General features: G+C 51.7%; 8 protein-coding genes across 8 annotated transcripts; 3 read left to right on the forward strand and 5 right to left on the reverse strand.

The window, feature by feature from the left end:
* Positions 1 to 187: 187 nt before the first annotated feature.
* Positions 188 to 1,107, reverse strand: A1O5_03071 (uncharacterized protein; the record flags this gene model as incomplete). Its single annotated transcript, XM_007743684.1, has 3 exons — positions 188 to 479; positions 538 to 870; positions 926 to 1,107. The coding sequence occupies 3 exons, from the start codon at positions 1,105 to 1,107 to the stop codon at positions 188 to 190; spliced, it is 807 nt and encodes a 268-aa protein (XP_007741874.1).
* Positions 1,108 to 2,691: 1,584 nt separating this feature from the next.
* On the reverse strand, positions 2,692 to 3,924 carry A1O5_03072 (uncharacterized protein; the record flags this gene model as incomplete). The annotated part of the gene is made up of 1 exon (XM_007743685.1): positions 2,692 to 3,924. The coding sequence occupies one exon, from the start codon at positions 3,922 to 3,924 to the stop codon at positions 2,692 to 2,694; it is 1,233 nt and encodes a 410-aa protein (XP_007741875.1).
* Positions 3,925 to 4,422: 498 nt separating this feature from the next.
* A1O5_03073 (uncharacterized protein) lies at positions 4,423 to 6,966 on the forward strand (the record flags this gene model as incomplete). The annotated part of the gene is made up of 1 exon (XM_007743686.1): positions 4,423 to 6,966. The coding sequence occupies one exon, from the start codon at positions 4,423 to 4,425 to the stop codon at positions 6,964 to 6,966; it is 2,544 nt and encodes an 847-aa protein (XP_007741876.1).
* Positions 6,967 to 7,380: 414 nt separating this feature from the next.
* On the reverse strand, positions 7,381 to 7,780 carry A1O5_03074 (mitochondrial import inner membrane translocase subunit tim10; the record flags this gene model as incomplete). Its single annotated transcript, XM_007743687.1, has 2 exons — positions 7,381 to 7,579; positions 7,680 to 7,780. The coding sequence occupies 2 exons, from the start codon at positions 7,778 to 7,780 to the stop codon at positions 7,381 to 7,383; spliced, it is 300 nt and encodes a 99-aa protein (XP_007741877.1).
* A 485-nt stretch (positions 7,781 to 8,265) lies between these two features.
* Positions 8,266 to 10,263, forward strand: A1O5_03075 (uncharacterized protein; the record flags this gene model as incomplete). The annotated part of the gene is made up of 4 exons (XM_007743688.1): positions 8,266 to 8,306; positions 8,356 to 8,632; positions 8,684 to 8,888; positions 8,945 to 10,263. The coding sequence occupies 4 exons, from the start codon at positions 8,266 to 8,268 to the stop codon at positions 10,261 to 10,263; spliced, it is 1,842 nt and encodes a 613-aa protein (XP_007741878.1).
* Positions 10,264 to 11,354: 1,091 nt separating this feature from the next.
* On the reverse strand, positions 11,355 to 12,463 carry A1O5_03076 (uncharacterized protein; the record flags this gene model as incomplete). Its single annotated transcript, XM_007743689.1, has 2 exons — positions 11,355 to 12,338; positions 12,428 to 12,463. The coding sequence occupies 2 exons, from the start codon at positions 12,461 to 12,463 to the stop codon at positions 11,355 to 11,357; spliced, it is 1,020 nt and encodes a 339-aa protein (XP_007741879.1).
* A 2,048-nt stretch (positions 12,464 to 14,511) lies between these two features.
* Positions 14,512 to 15,439, forward strand: A1O5_03077 (uncharacterized protein; the record flags this gene model as incomplete). Its single annotated transcript, XM_007743690.1, has 2 exons — positions 14,512 to 14,735; positions 14,782 to 15,439. 2 exons carry the CDS (start codon positions 14,512 to 14,514, stop codon positions 15,437 to 15,439), a joined length of 882 nt encoding a protein of 293 aa, XP_007741880.1.
* Positions 15,440 to 15,466: 27 nt separating this feature from the next.
* On the reverse strand, positions 15,467 to 16,336 carry A1O5_03078 (uncharacterized protein; the record flags this gene model as incomplete). The annotated part of the gene is made up of 2 exons (XM_007743691.1): positions 15,467 to 15,723; positions 15,817 to 16,336. 2 exons carry the CDS (start codon positions 16,334 to 16,336, stop codon positions 15,467 to 15,469), a joined length of 777 nt encoding a protein of 258 aa, XP_007741881.1.
* Positions 16,337 to 16,586: the final 250 nt, after the last annotated feature.

Here is a 16,586-nt window from a genome sequence, read left to right on the forward strand (position 1 = left end):
CTGGTACAATTGGTGGCGGATCGAAGATGCTCACGAAGCTGGCAATTTAGGTGGAGAGGACTGGCAGAGCACAAACAATGGACACATCGTTTTCTCGTTCGTTCTCTAGCGAGAAAACGGCGATGCGAAGGGTGAGCGTACTGTTTTGAGATCATCCTATTTCGGATGTCAATCTTTGATATGAAGCTCACCACGTGCGACATACCATATGATTACACATAGCGACGAAAAGATCGAAGAACAAGGTACCACCTTGCTCCATTTCGACCTTCATGGTGCCGCTCTTCTTGAAGTTGTTGCGGCTGCGGATGATCAAGGTGAGGTATTGGGCTCGAAGCTTCGAGTCAGAGTCAGGAGTGTGGCTGTAGGCATAGCGTGCCGAGGCAAGGATGGTTGAGATCTGCATTCCTTGTCGCAGACCTTGTTTGCGAAGAGCAAGGCGTTTGAGCTCTTCAAGCCCGTAGAGTTCGGCCGAACAGCTGTGGGGAGTGTTGTTAGCATCGGCATGCGATTGGAAGGTAGGTGGGAATAACATACTAGATGACCGTATCCCTCATAAGTGTCTGTTTGGCTGCATGATGGTATATTGTGACATTGGAGCCATTGGCTTCGTCTTCCAGTTCCCAAGTGTCCTTTTTCTTGTTATGCAACAGCTTAGGATAGTAGTCTCCCCTGTAAAGGTATTCGAGAACAGCAGACAGGATCTCTGGCTGTTCGTCAGGCAGATTGATCCTTCGGGCGTTGGATTCAAAGAACTGGCCCTTGCAGGCAGCCTCGAAGAAGGGGGAGCGTGAGAGAACTTCTTCGTGACCGGCAAAGAGTCTCTGCTCGGGACCGACACAGATGGTGACGATGGCGGAGGTGAGGGTACTGGTACAGGAAGACAGTCAGTAAAGTTCAATGTGGGAGGATGTCAGCCACTTACCTGCCAACTGGTGGGCTTGTATGAGTGCTGTGTTCCCTTCTATGCGACCTCATTGACTCGGAGCGCTGAAGGCCCCGGACGACGGATTGCTCTCGAAAGGAAGATTGGGGCTTTGTAGCTTTGCTTGTCCCATATCGAGAGGAGAAGCTGTTGGATGGTTGAGCTCTCTTGCCGCCGAACATTCTTGTTCAATAGCTCTTGCGCAGAGACTCTGTGCAGGCTATCCGGTGAAACCGCGGGTAGAAAGCAGAGTCAGTGGTGGGAGCAGCAGCGATTGATATTATGTTAGTGATATCAAGAAAACGATCGAAGACAGCATTGGGACATGAAAAGAATGCAAGAGGCAGAGATACCAGGACCCAGCTGCTAGAAGTTGATGGAATCAGTCAGGGTGAGTAGGGAAAGTCGAGAAGGACATTCTGACAGCAGGAAGAAAAGCTGGTTTTGAGGGTTGGACATGGCGGCCAGGTTGCTCCCCCCTTCAACGGGCAGGCTGCTGGGGAGCTTATCACTGCAACAAAGTCCCAGGCCGCATCGAGCCTAGATGAAGTTGTCGGAAGCCTGACACGTCTGCCGCGTCGCAGGTGGAATCCACTTACACGAACGAAGAGCGCAACCATGTGACCGCCCTATGCAAGCACTATACGCGGATGGGCGCGATGGGTCTTCCGGGGCTTCGAACTTGCAGTATGACTGGCCTCGCTGGGTCCTTCGATGTGACTCGATATGGTCGCTAACTTCCCCCCCCCTTCTGATGTCTTCCCAGAGTGCCCATGCCTGGGCTGAGTTCCCGGGATATGTACCTGGGGGCCCATGGGCTAGTCTCGAGCCGAAGCAAACTCATGCTTGTAGTGCCTCCTTCTCGTTACTGTGTGGTAGTCTAGTCCCCTTGCGCACCAAGTGCCGGGCGCCGGTATGACCAGTCACATCCGCAGTATTCGATGGATCAACGGTGAACAGTCATAATAGCAAGCACTTTCCCTCTTGTGTGACGCCTCGCTGATCGCCGCAAGCAATCAAAGAAAAAGAACCGGGTCTGAAGGCAGCAAGGACTCAAAAGAGGTGAACGACGGGATTCTACCGGGCAAGCTACATGTTGATAAAGATGGTGTACAGGCCCATGTCCATCGGTCGAGTATGGCAGAAACACATGAAACACCTAAGCACAAGGATATACCCAAGTAGCGAGTGTAAGTAGGTAAGCGTCGTCCCCGGCATGCAGTGCAGTAGCCCAATAGAGAAAAGACCGAACCCCTTCGGCTCTGCATTGAACATGGTTCTTTGGGTATTAGTTGTCATTTGTTCATCAATTGTTGCGTCCCTGCATTAGTCGCTTAGAAGCCTGGACCTCATCCCTTCCCGTGGAGCATACAAGTCTGTACGAGGTACATGTGATGGTATTGTACATAGTGAAGCAAACAGAGCAGAGATGGATCTGATTAGTCTATCACGTTGAGATGTTGCGAACACAACGGTAAGATGAGCTCGCAGGATATCAATGGAACATGCTCTCTCTCACCACACTGGACGAGGGACCTTCCGTAATGCATGCCATTGCTGGCCCCCATCTCCGAGGTGTGGTGCTCATCAGTATTTGCTCACCTAGACCTATGCACAATGCCCAAATGAACCCTTCTTGGTCATGCGCCTCGACGACCCTTTGATGAACGCCGACCTATCCACAGCTTCCCAGATGTAAGTATGAGTGAGCATCAGGTTCGTCGAAATAAATCAAAATTCGCAGGCCGCTACCACGCATAGCTCTGTCACAAGATGACTATCTTTGCCTCTTTTTGATGGCTCTCTACCGGACAGTAGGGGCATTTGAATTTGGCACCCTTGCTGAGCTTCTGCAATGATTCTTGCGCAATGACGTGGCAGCAAGGAAGCATCATCGGAGGATTTTGATCGGTCGTCTGTTCCTTCGATACAGGACACACGAAAATAGAATGAAATTGATAGGAAGGAGGTAGTGGCGTTTCCACAGGGAGTTCGTTTTGCGATGTCCATTCTGTCCGCTTTTGTTTCTGAATCGTCTGCAATTTGAGAAGTATAGGTAGGGCGATCGCTCCCGCAGTAGCTGCTATGTACAACGGTGAATCTGCCGATAGCTCGAGGAGTGAGCAGAACTCTCGTGTAAAAGAGGTTGCGACTTCGTCCCAAGTGGTGGAATTGTTGAACCTGAGGCAGTAGGGTGATTCCTCCAAGTTGGAGCAAAACGGTATAGCACCCATCAGTTGTTGTATCTCGACTAGATAACGTCCTCGGAAAGACTGGAATTCCCTTTGTGCGTATTGTAGAGCACGTATCGGTGCATCGAAATCGTATTGATCTCCATCTCGGCGGTCAAGGAACAGGTTGACAAACTGTAATCTGCAGAGTTCAAACTCTAGATTACTCCCACGGGCTTCCAGCGCTGCCGCGTTGCTTCTAGCCCAGTCGATGGCAGGTTGTAAGTTGTGGTTGTCCTTGAGTTTACTCAGAATGTGGTACATGTTCGAAAACTGTTCCTGCATGCTCTCTTCCGCGTCCTTGTCCAGTCCCAGGGGATGATCCATGGACACATCCAAGCCCAAATGAGCTGCTATCTCCTGTTGGCCCTTCTGCCTTTCCAGCGCCTCGGAATGAAGCGTCGACGCTACATCGAACAGCCCTTCACGAAGCAAATGCAAGTAGATTGCTCGGTTGATTAACGTGGGGTGGGAGGAGAGCGCATCGATCTCGCTGCTTGGGACTTTATCCTTGAAGACCTTGTCTAGCGCTCTTGTATATTTATTGTGCAGTCCATGTGTGTCCTTCAACCCTGAGAAGATGCCATCGAATGATGTCTTGACTGGATTCTGCAGTTTTGCCAGGGTAATCTGTCTCGAGTTGGGATCTTCAGCGATGGCGTCCCGCGCCCTCTGAAGGGCTTTTATGATGTCGTCAACATGGCCGGTCGTCCTAGTCAGCTTGCTGTTATTCCACACTTTCTCGTGCTCTTTCTGAATGTTGTCCATGGCGTCTGCGTCTCTTGGCTATTCCATATGCCTGACTTGTATCATCGTCCCCGGTTCGATCTCAGAATTCTACTAGGCACTGGAGGAGAATACCGCAACCGGAGGACGTATAAGTGCAAGGTAGAGTCACGAGCGATGCGGCGTTCGAGGAAGTGCAGGTGATGGTGCCATGCGGACAAGCTTCAATACGTATAAGGAGGGCGGCGAGCAAGGCAGGTTCCCGTGAGGTGTATTAAATGGCTGATAAGCGGCGAGGCGGCAATGCGGGTGGCTCTTTGGGTGGCAAGATCCGCAGCCCACCAACCAACACTTTCTCCAGGTAGAGGCACCAAAGACATTTCCTCCTGCTGGATCCATCGCCATACATTCCCTGCCTCAACCATTATTTGGCACAATCTTAACTCTTTAGCGAACTGGGATAATCCAACGCCCCATATGTTTGGCTAGTGTTACCAGCACAGCGTACCTCGTACGGCACCGTGCAAGCTGCAGCCTACAATGTCATTTGTGGGAGCCGGTTTCTTGACCCCCTACCACCATTCCCATTCCTTTGCCGGTTCGCCGAAGGACAGGTCGAATAGACCTAGTCCAAAAGACGAATACAAGACTCAGAAGCCAGATGGCGTTGAGACCTCCAGTCCGACTTCTAGCGGAGGGGCCCAAGGACGAGCAGGCCAAAACCGAAAGCGCCTTGTATTTGCGGACCCCGTCGCCTTTCGCTACCTGGAAGAAGATCCTGCAACCGATGCTATAGAACGATGGAGGCGTCTCGAAGGGTACGAGATGTACGTGGTAGAGCAATGGGCCTGCTCCAGAAGTCATCCTACATTTATCATTTGCACCTACACGGGCGACCCTTCACATTCAATCTTGGTGAATGTCCTCGCTGTGCCCAGTGACGAAACTACATGGTCTCAAAGATTGCAGGTCTACTTTCAAGCCGTCTCTCAATATCATGCGAAGGAGAAGGACACTCCTTTGGGTGCCCTCATGGTCACCAACCTGAGTGGATTTCCATCAGCCCTTACCGTGATTCCTGTTCCGGATGGCGACGTCAGAAAGCACCGAGATGATTTTATCGTCAACGAGGACCTCAAACGAATGGGGTGTTCGGGGAGAGCTGGCATCAATCTGCAACCTCCTCAATCGAGCACCATTGCCAAATTTCACCACCTCTATCGGACAAGTGAGACGGTGCCGCTGTATCAATCGGTCATGGAACTTGTACGGACATGCCAGATCGCATTGGTCCTGTACGATAAACTCCAACCAACGTACGCTGACGGCCTGCTTTGCGATGTGACTGAGCGAGCAATCAACGATTGGTGGACAGATATTGGGACCTATTTCTACAATGTCGAGCCTAGTGACGGTATTCTCGGGCCAACCACAGTGGCGGCTCTTCTTGGGCTTCTTATTGGAGCTTACAATCGCCTCAAAGCCTTCGGATCTCCTGTTGGAAAGGACGTCTTGGATACTGTGTCAATGAAGCGAGCCATTGGTCATTTCCAGAAAGGCCAAAAGATGGAGAAGACTCGACGACTCGATCGAGAGACCCTCGATCGTCTCCACAGGGCCACAGCCAAAAATGCCAGCGGTGAGGGTTGGACAGTGCCAAAGGCAGTTAAGTCCACCGTTGCTGAGCTTAGTGGCAAGGGAGGGGAGATGGTCATGGGCATAGTGGGGGGTCGCGATAAGGCGGGCATCTCGGAGGCTGAAACTATGGACATTGAACGTTTTGCTCAGCTGGTTACTGGTCCTAAGATGAAGTGGCTCTGGCAAGGGAAGCCCATCAAGTCGGGCGATCCGTTCGCCTGGCCGACTGGTGACCTTGACCTCAAAGGAAGAGTGTTCAGCACAGACGATCAAGGCAATTTCTTGTGGACCGGCAATCAGCATGAGTCCACCTCAGATATAAACGCCCTTGAACGGACTGATACGGTGTACACGAATCAATCGGACTCTAAGTCCGGCCGGCACCGTTTGAGAGGAGCCGTTGGAGGCCTGAGAAGCTACAACCATCGCTATCAGAAAGACATTGAAGAGACCCAGGATTGGGTCGAAACCGCCGCGACCAGGTCCACCCTTCGTGATCATACACTAAGGGCGGCGACTGGAATGTCTCAACTAGATGGACCTCATGTGTTTGACATGAGCTTGGTCAATACAGAGCCGGCTTCGCCCCGTGGCGAACGGCGCCAGCCCCTTCGCCGAACTCAAACGACGACTGAGAAGAGAATACCTTCCCATCGGGAACAGCTGCGACCCGCCTTGCCAGGAGACTCGCCCAGGAGAAAGAAGGTGGACGCCGAGTTGGCCGACCTACGGAATGAATTCAAAGCAGATATCTATCGCAATTTCTCTGCTACGATGCCATATAAAGGCCTCAGCAGCCGGGTCCTGCGGCGAACGCAGAGCAGCGTCCAACTAATCGGCCATACCATCGACAGTCCCCGCCAGAACCGAATCAACCGGCGACTTTCCTTCAGCGTGGTGGAAAGCGCAGTTCTGGACACGGGCAAAGACATCGTGGAGGAGGGCATTTTGAAGGGCAAAATCGAGGGAGACCTCACTAATGCACTGGCTGAACGAGACGCCCTAGTGGCCTCTGCACAGAAGAAAGCTAAACGCATCCAGCGCATTCAACAAGGTCTAGTCCCATACACAGAAAGCCGAGTCGCCCATGTGGAGAGCCTGGATCGAGTCGCGCATCAACATCTTGAAGAACTCAACGAACTGTACTATCATCGTCTGGAAGAGTATCAGACTCTACAAGCTACTTCGTCCGATCTTGTGTCGCAAGAGAAGACTGCTTTGACGGAGAGCTTTCGACGCATGGAAATGCTGGGTGCGAAACTGGATTATGAACTGGACAGCCTGCAGAGTCGACTGCAGGAGGTGGAGGATGGGGTCGATGACTTTGAACGAAATGTGTTGCTTATTGAGGGGCGGGCCAGGGAATTGAATGGTGAAAATGAAGGCCCCCCTGCAAGTTCGTCGTGGATTGCCAGGATGCTGAGCCTTTTGGGAACGAAGAAATGAGGGAACGATAATGGGAGTTTGAAGGGAAAAGGCCATGCTTTCTGCAGATTAGCGAGGCGTTTGTGCATTGTAAAAGCTCGCCGATCTGGACCAACGGATATAGAGCTCTAGTGGTCTGGTCTCAGGCTGTAAGAATCGAGATTCGATGCTCTTTCTCCACTGTGCCATCTCTTTAACCCATGGCACGAACACAAACCAAGCAGGACTGTTCTGTGCCAGTTCTCACATCGAATCTGGCCGAAATACTGTACACAAGTTTTCCAATCTTCAAGTCCACCGTGGAATCCCAGTCCAACAGCCCACTTCCATGGTGGATGCAATGACACGAATGTAGGCGCCGATCCAAGGCCATTTGATATGCGCTCAGATGATGGCCATCGACATGATGAAAGAAACTGATATCTCTTCCTCGATTTACATTCCAAACATACCTCCTCCACCAGTAGCACCCCCTTGTCTCATGGCCGCCTCGCCCTGCATCTTTTCTGACACTTTCATATTGACTTCAAAGAATTTCGCCACACATCGATCGAGGCAGACGCTCTCGGCCTTGTTGAGATCGGCTTCACGGTAGTCGGCCGGTATGCATTTCTTGAGGCAGGATTGTGTTAATCTGGAAGGTATCAGCACAGTATCCATCATAGTGAGGCGGCTACGAATCTCTCAAAAAGCGTTGAAAGAGACACAAATCGGCCAGAAGGCTACATCCGTACCTATTGAACATGTCCGAGACCATCTCGACTTCATTTTCTGCCGCCGCAATCTTTTCTGCGGAGGTCGGTTGAGGTCGACCACCGCCAAAGAGGAAGGACATTGCGGGTGACGGTGAGCCTTGCCGTAGGAGTTCTTCTTTTCGAGAAAGAGCGCGCGGAGTGTTCTAAAGAAAACGCGCCGTAGATAAATGTCGCCTATTCTGGAGACGTAGGTATGTATTGGTATGTAGCACAAAACGTTGCGCAGCTCGGAGACGAGGGACGCAGGCGCGAAGTTTCCCCGAAGCTTAAGCGAAGATTTAATTTTCCCATGGATTCTCGCAACAAACAACAGCTGCGACCAGTCCTCTTCGTTCAAGGCCTCAGGTCGTAGTCCTGTTCATGCAGCTTCATGTACGGAAGGTCGACGTGGCGAGCATGGCGTTCGACTCGTTGGCCGGCGCAAAGAAGGTACGTCTGCCTCAATCATTGCCCTCTATCACTCTCGCACCCAGATGATGAGACAACGAGAGAACCGCTGCGAGTGATGCTAGCTTCTGCTGGTCTGTGATCAAACTTCTCCGGCGATTGTCTGACTATGGCCCAAATGTTCCAAATGTCCATGCTTCATACCGCTGTTAGAGAAAGGTACACACTGACATTGCGCCTTTAGCGTCCCTGAAGCTACTACTGGTAGTCCCGTCTCAATTGCATTCCGCCGGCGAAAATCTCGTTTGCAGACGCCGCCATGGACGCCGCGACCATACGTTGCGGTGGGAGCTCCAAGGCTAAGCTCCCACAGCGCATTCAAAGCTGAAGGTCTACATGCAACTAAAGAGGTCCAGGAGCGGATGCAGGAGCTGCAGTGTTCCACTATACCGCTCTACCCACGGTTTCAACATACTCCTCAAGCGCGAAGCTTCCTGTCGCTGGAAGAGCAAGTGAACCACAATGCCGACAAAAATGATCTTACGGTTCCTAGGGACTGGATAGAAGGCAAGACTAACAGCTGAGGAGGCAAAAAGACGCAAAGAGTTCTGACGAAATTACCAGTGTCGGGAAGGATCTCTTCCATCCGGCTGAGCGGCTCGAAGTTGGCATTCGTCGATATCATCGAGGATCAGATGAAGCTACAGGTCATGCTGTCTCACTCGGCATTCGCAGATTCCGGAGTAACCATAGCCGACTTCAAGCACTTTTGCCGGCTGCTCAGGAGAGGCGACTATATTTGTAAGTCTTTCGAAGCGGATCATATGAAGCATTGCCCGCTGATTGTGGGAACGAAGCATTGAAGGGATTTCGACCATACAAGGCCAAGAATGGTCAACTATCCATTCAGGCGTCGACCTTGCCTGTTATTCTGTCCCCTTGCCTCCAACGGTTCCCTGTCGAGCATCGAGGTTCTGCAACAACCGAATTTGTGGAGTCCAACTACCAACCTCGACATGTCGAAATGCAGACAGATCCCCAAATCATAGAGACGTTCAAGGCCCGTTCTGCACTCATCCGAGCAATGCGACAATTCTTCGAATCACGCTCCTTTATTGAAGTGAGCACTCCCATCTTATCCACCGCGGCGGGCGGTGCAACTGCCAAAGCTTTCGAGACCAAGGCAACAGAATTTCCTCATCGGAAACTCAGCCTACGTATTGCACCCGAACTCTGGCTGAAAAGGCTCATTGTCGGTGGCATGGACAAGATTTTTGAGATTGGACCTTCTTTTCGGAATGAAGGCCTCGACAAAACGCACAATCCCGAGTTCACGACTTGCGAGTTCTATGCCGTTCGGCACGATCTGCGCCAACTGATGGACATGACGAAGCAGCTCATCACGGACATTGCGATGGCCATCAAAGCCCTACCTGACCGATACACGAACGCACCGTCATATCTTCTCGATTCTGTTCAAGGTTCTTACGAGGAAATTGACTTCATCCCGTCTCTCAACTCTGCGTTGGGAATCAATCTTACCAATCTCTCCTCATCCTCCGCCCACTCCCAGCTCCTCGAAATTTTTCTTTCGCACAACCTACCTCTCCCCGGCAATCCCACCACTCCCCGGCTCGTGGACAAGCTCTCTTCGCTTTACCTGGAACCACAATCTTCCCAGAAACCGGTCTGGATCACAAACATCCCCGAGTGCCTGTCCCCCTTGGCAAAGTCATACATTCATCCCACCGCACCCAATGATCAACCAGTTGCTGCACGTGCAGAGTTGTTCATTGCAGGGAAGGAGGTCGTGAACTGTTACGAGGAGGAAAATTCACCATTCGAGCAAAGGCGAAAGTTCTTGGAACAACAGAAGTATGCCAATGTTAACCCCAGCGCGAGGCCCAACTCAAATTATAACGGCACGAAGACTGATCAGGCTGACGCGGAAGAGGACGAAGAGGTGATGAAAGTCGACGAAGACTATCTACATGCACTGGAATGGGGACTTCCACCCACGGGTGGATGGGGGTGTGGAATTGATAGGTTGGTCATGCTTTTCACGGGGAAAGAGAGGATTGGGGATGTGCTCAGTTTCGGCAACTTAAGGGCGGTCACAAGAGGTGCGGAAGGACAAAGCCACGCAGCAGATAGAGCAGGCAAGTCGAGCAGATAAGACGAAGCCGTAAAGGTCCTCACCATGTCTCGTGAAGTGCTCCTTGGAGGGTACAATTTGACGGCAACCAGGTTGGTTTAATCGGTTGCTAGACGGGGGGATATCAGCCGAGAAGACGCATCTTGTACAATACAATAAATAGCTAAAATGGAGAGAATAACCCCTCTGAGAAGCTTGCATTTGCCATGTGAGCGTAGCCCGTGCCTCCTCCAGATCCGCTGACAGCAGTCATCGTCTGGGAAGGATGGGGCATGCATCAATGGAGTCGTTGGCGAACCATGGGTACTGTACTCAGGAACTGTTGCAACCAGCCCCCTTTTCGCAGCGCAGCCTCGCGACCTCCCACCCATCAGAACCTCGTAGTCTGTGTGGTTACTCGTAGGTATGCCCACCTCCCCCCCCCTTTTTTTTTAACTTCCCCTTTAATAGTTCCAGGACTCATGTCCAGTCCAAGTTGGAACTCCGAATCAGAATCACCAAGAGAGGAGAGAGGGGGAGAAAGATCTAGCCCCAGCCGCCCAGAAAGCATCGAGCGAGTGCGTAAATTCGAAAAGATGGGCAAAAACTTCGTAAAACTCGTATGACTTCATCAGGCCATACACCAGATAGGTCGTGGTGTGAATTGCAATCGATAAAAGCCCCGGTCGGTGCCTGGTATGATGACCCCGCGAAAAGTAGAGTTGAAAGTGTGAAGACGTGCCAATTGCATGCCTGTAAGCCCAGCCTTGTTTTGTGTTTGTGCCGTTTGTTGGTTCCTGAGTCGCAAATATCCCCCAGCCCGCCCGGTCGGGACGATCGTCTCGAGCCATTTCTAGAAACCGGGTGTTTAGCTGGGGGGAATTACCATGTCATTGCATCTTTCGTGGTTGACGCGTCCCTGGTGATCGCGGCCGTCCCGGTGCCGTGCGGTGGTGTTGTGCTCTCCCGCATCGTCTTTGCGGCGTGTCGTTTTCGTGTCCGTTGCTCGCTACGCTCATGCTCAGCACCAGCTCATTTCCTGTCCGAGCGCAATCTTGGCCAGCCACATCAGCCGTACCTTTCTCTGTTCGTTTGTTGTTGTTTTTTTGGGGGTCTCTCTCTTCATGTTTCTCTTAGCTACCGTCGCGCTTCCGTTTTCGGCTGGGCCGATTTTCCGGTCGCAGAGGGGTTTCGCTGTGACGGAGCGGGCCCTGCCCCGTTGTCATTCTCTCCATCTTGAATCTGTAAATCTGGCGCTCAATTTTGACCAGTTCCGGTGCTATGACGATATACAGCCCGTCGTATCTGAATCCCGTGATCGGCCGATGTGGCACGATTTTCGCCAGTCGAAATGACCGGAACACCCGCACAGGGCGACCAGTCCTGTACGACGTGAAGAGGGACATGGTCGCGTTTGTTGGGCCTTGGCCTCTTGAATTCTTCGTGATTCTCTCTACCCGGTGCGTGACGAGGTCCTTTATGTTGGTGGGCTCTGTATCATCGGGCAATCGAGGTAGCGCGGTTCCGTAGTAGTAGATAGTATTCCCTTTGTCGACGTCGGCATAGTAATGTTCCTTGCCCTCGTCATGAAGTCCCATGACAACGCTTCGCGCCCCTTCTTTCTTTGTGCCGTAGATTCCCGCGATAGGCGGCGCATGCGCCCCGTCGTGCATCATTTCAGCGCGGAAGCACCAGGTCTGGCCGTTCATGAGATGGCCGTGGCCGAAAAAGTCGGCACTGCGCTTCCATGGCCAGTCGGGGTCTGGAAACAGCAGGCCATTGAGTCCATGTAGGCGGAGCCCGCGACGGGCGAGGACGCCTAGATCACCGAACTCCCATTTTTGACACAGGTAAGTAAGGTCTTCAATGATGTGCTCTGGGACAGCTTTCGTCCGCCAGAGCGCCGCATTGTCGTCCGAAAGGAATTTCTTCAAATGGTCAAGCACTCGAGATTCGTCGAGAATCTCCTGGGTCATGGAGTGGTTTGACATCAACCTGGTCCACTCTTGGATCTTTGCGAAGATGTGCCGAATACCCATTGACATCCGCTTCCGTGTATGAACCTGGTCCAACAGCCTGACGATCGGTACCACCTCTTGCAGTGTGATAAAGGGCTCCTGTTCAACGGGATGATTTGGAGGCAGTCTGACCAAGCTTTCTGTTAGTATAGAAAGTGCATCCCTCGGAAATATTGGTATTGACTTACTTTTCGGCGCACGTTTGTAACTGGGTCCATTGCCATTCTTTGAACTCGAGTACTAGTGTGCGGCAATCCACTTGGTCGTCACGCTTGTTGGGACAATCAAAGCCTATGGGACAAATGCAAATTGGGCGAGGTCCACCTGCCCTATCTGAGGCTGACGGATTTGGACATGTTGGAGGAGAATTGCGCTGCCGAAACCCATGTCTTTCTCTCTTTATCGTTGGGTGTGGTTGTTCATCGGTTGGTGCATTTGGTCCCGAGCTTTCGTCGGGATCTTGTGGTATGTCTCTTTCGAGCTTTGCAGTCTCCTCTTGTTTGATGCGAGGTCCCGGTGATCCCCTCAGAGATTTGCTTCTTTCGAACCGGCGTCCACCTCTTGTATAGATACGGTCCAGGCCAATGTACTCAGCTTCTTGCTGGCTGCTGTTGTCGCTTAGAACTTCCTGCCTCGTAACCTCGTTAAGAAGTTCGCGCCGCCTGCGAGCAAATCCTTCAGCAAGAAACTGCATCGGATTGTGATATTCGAGCGCAAACCCTGTGAGAACCCCACGAATAGTGTTAGTGGTTTGCTCGCTCCGTAAAGGATTCTCCCGGCGCTGTCGGCTAACGGGTTGGCTGTCTTCTCTTGTTCCTCGCTGTTCCGAGTTACGCTGGGTTTCTCCGCAGCTCGAAACACGTTGCTGAGCATAACGACCATAAGATCGAGGTCCATTGGATACCGAGCCAACACCAAGCACAGCCGTTATTAGCTTATCCGGGAGCTGATGACGGTCAGGACTCCGACTGGGAAAGCGCATCTTGGACAATAAGAGGGGTAGATGAATGCGATGGCGAGGTCTAGGCTCAATTGAGGCAATAAAGAGTGCGATCAAATGAAAATCTCAGACATCCACAACGGTATGAATGAGGAGATGCTAAATCGAGAATGAGCAAAAGAGATGAGTTCAACAACGGAATGAGCTAATGAAATGCGAATGTGAATATGCGATGAGTTTCCTGAAAATTGCAGCTGAAGCTGGTAACGGCGAGTGAATTGTCAAAGCTGAGGGTTGACGGATGCACCGATATGCCTGTCAGACGGGCTCCGGGATGAATCCTTTAAACCAAAAGAGCGACTCAAAACCTTCAGAACTCGAAAGAGATATAAGACGCTGCTAGAGATGCGGGAGAACGAATATGTGTCGGAGCAAAAGATGAATTGGGTGGAAGGGGTATTACCGGTGGGAGGTAAACATGAATTGAGTGGAATGGTCCAATGGATATTGATGGCGGGGGCGAACGAAATACACAACGATGAGGGTGAGAGATGATGAATAGAGTGAAGAGAGATGGAATAAGTGAAGATGAGAGAAAGCATATAAGTAGAGCGAAGAGATAAATGGAGTTGAGGGGATTGGAGGGAGGAGGGGAGTAGATTGAAGGAAGCAAAGTGAATTTAGGGGGACGGCATCGTGAGAAAGGCCACCACGAAGTAGAATACAAGTACGCAGCAGGGAAAAGGGGACTCATCATTAGCCCTCGAGGTTGAGAGATGGCCACTGTTGCTGTTCGCTGTAGTTGGGGCAACTCCACGAGGCAAACAGCAGCTGGTTGTGTTCTCATGAAAAGCATCGAGTCAAAGGATGGAGGCAATGGGTATTCCAGCCACTGATCGATCATGCCGCCGCGTTGATCTTCAAAACCACGCTGGGGACTGGATATGGGCCCCAGCACAAGCCAACACAAGGCTGGTGAGGCTGAGCATCATGGATGAGATATGCCCCTGTTCGGTCTAGTGCCTTGGCAGGTCGAGCTTGGTGAAAACGTCACGGTCCGGACTTGTTCACAATTTTGACTTGCAATTGCTGAATCACAAAGCATTCGTATCAATGAGATGTGCTCGAGCATGGCGGCCGCTCCTCCTTTCGAAAGGACTTCCGATCCGTCATACCGGCATTCAGTTCAAGAGATGGCACGTCCCAAACCCCAACCACCACTCGCCGTTGATCACGACACGTTATTTTGGTGTTGAATCAGTACCGGCTTTTCTCCTGCCGCCTGTAGTATTCGGGGGATTGCTGGTCACTTTATGGACGTACAAGTGCTTGATGATGATTGTCTTCCAGAACAAAATCATCTATATGCCGTCAGTCCCGCCGTTCTCCAGGTCCGAAAAAGTCGGCGATTATGCGTTGCAGTGCAAGCCTGTGTCATGGGTAGAACATGATCTCAAGGCGGCAGATGGAACTGCAATAAAGATTTTGGAAGGATCAATTGCAACCTCTGCCGAGTCCGAAGTGAATGGCCATCTTGTTGTTCTGTATTTCCAGGGGTAAGTGGCTCCTCATGACTTTTCGGCTGCTCTAAAATTGTATCAGGAACGCCTCGTCATTACCACCTCGGCTTCCTTACCTTTCAAGCGTCTTGAAAAGCTTGTCACAACAGCAAAACAGAGGAAGGTACACCATTGTGGCTTTGTCTTATCGTGGTTTCTGGAAATCAAAGGGTAGTCCTTCCCAGTCTGGGATTGAGCTGGACGCCGAAGCGGCCTTGGAGTGGACTCAAAGTCGCTACAACCACGATGGAACTAGATTTGTGGTATGGGGGCAGTCCATTGGTGCAGGGATTGCCACCGTAAGCCTTGCGAATCTATCGAGACACGGCAACGCAAATCTCCAACGATTTTCAGGGCTCCTCCTGGAGACCCCGTTTGTGGATTTGAGGGCCATACTTTTGGCTCTTTATCCACAAAAATTTCTCCCTTATCGATATCTGGCGCCATTTCTGCAGTCGACATGGGATAGCAAGACTGCGCTTCATCAGATCGGAAAGAGTCGACCAAATCTGAGGGTGCTGATCTTGGAGGCAGGAAATGACGAAATTGTACCTCCAGGCCAGGCGCCGGCCTTGGAACAGGTCTGCAAAGACGAAAATTTGGAGGTGGATCGAAAGACTGTTGCCGGAGCCTTGCACACCGAGGTCATGATCAAGGCCCCAGGTCGCGGCCACATCGTGAGGTTCCTTCAATCTTTCTAAGTAGGTAATAGATTGACAGCACACTCTCTACCCTGTGCTTGGCTGGGAGTGTGGAAAAACGAAGCACACCTGGTATAAACGGGGCTCATCTTCTGCACGGCCTTTTTGTTCAGCGGCAGGGTCCCCGGCCAGGAGGGAATCCAACCAGCCCGAGATGTTGTGCATCACGGCTCGTCTCTGGTTGTCATCACTGCTTCGTGCATCCCATCGAGGATCCAGGAGTGCATCATTTTCACCGCCCTTCTCAAGAACATAGATTTGTATTCCAGGCAATCTGGTCTCACCTAAGACCCGCTCCAGCCCATGCATGCGTGTCACCTCCCAGGGCGATCGATTATAAGCACTGTACACATAAATCGTTCGTAACAAAGACAGACTAGTGGCAGCTGCACGCAAATCGAAGGTGGCATTGCTATCCGCTCTCGCCCTTCGTAATCTCGTCATCAGGCGCCGAGACAAATGAATCATCTGCACGGCCGTGTTATCGACAAGCCAGCGGAGGAGAGCCTCATATGCCTCGGCCGAGATGGCATCATGCTGTCCGCTGTAAATCCGGGCTGTTGTTATCCGCTGCAGATGGCGCCGCGGGCAAGAGGAAAACTTGACATCCAACCCAAAGGCTAGGTTAAGCTTGGGTCCGTTGCCGGTCAGAGAATCAAATAAATAGGAAGCTGGGCGCAAGGGGGCGACGTTGAGCACAGCCCGAGAATAGAATGCCGCCGCAGCTTCTTCAGAGACGGCTTTGTTGACGAAGAAAAGACTGGGGATGCCGGCCGGTTTCTCAGCGTCTGGCCAACCAGGGTCATAGAAATCCTGGACTTTCAGCTGCTGTACGGGCAGACTGAAGTCGTAGATATTCTGGCGAAGCTCCGGGGGGAGATTGAGAAAGCTGGTCATGTTGTAGGACTATCAGTGCGTTTGGCGAGGTGATAGTGAGGTGAGAGGATTGGGGTGATGCTCGATATCCCTACCAAGAATGGAGCGATCAGTGCAGGTGGCTGTGAGGACGACCAGGTCGACGTGCTTGTGCTTTGGCGCCATCGGCTCCAATGATCCCAAGTATCAATTTCAACAGCGGAGCATAAGAACCCATCCAGTATTATCACGAGAATCGGCTCTTAGTTGATCCGCAGCCTTGTTCAGCCTC

The sequence above is a fragment of the Cladophialophora psammophila genome (assembly GCF_000585535.1).
Source record: "Cladophialophora psammophila CBS 110553 chromosome Unknown aczJe-supercont1.4, whole genome shotgun sequence".
In the NCBI taxonomy this organism is placed as follows: domain Eukaryota; kingdom Fungi; phylum Ascomycota; class Eurotiomycetes; order Chaetothyriales; family Herpotrichiellaceae; genus Cladophialophora; species Cladophialophora psammophila.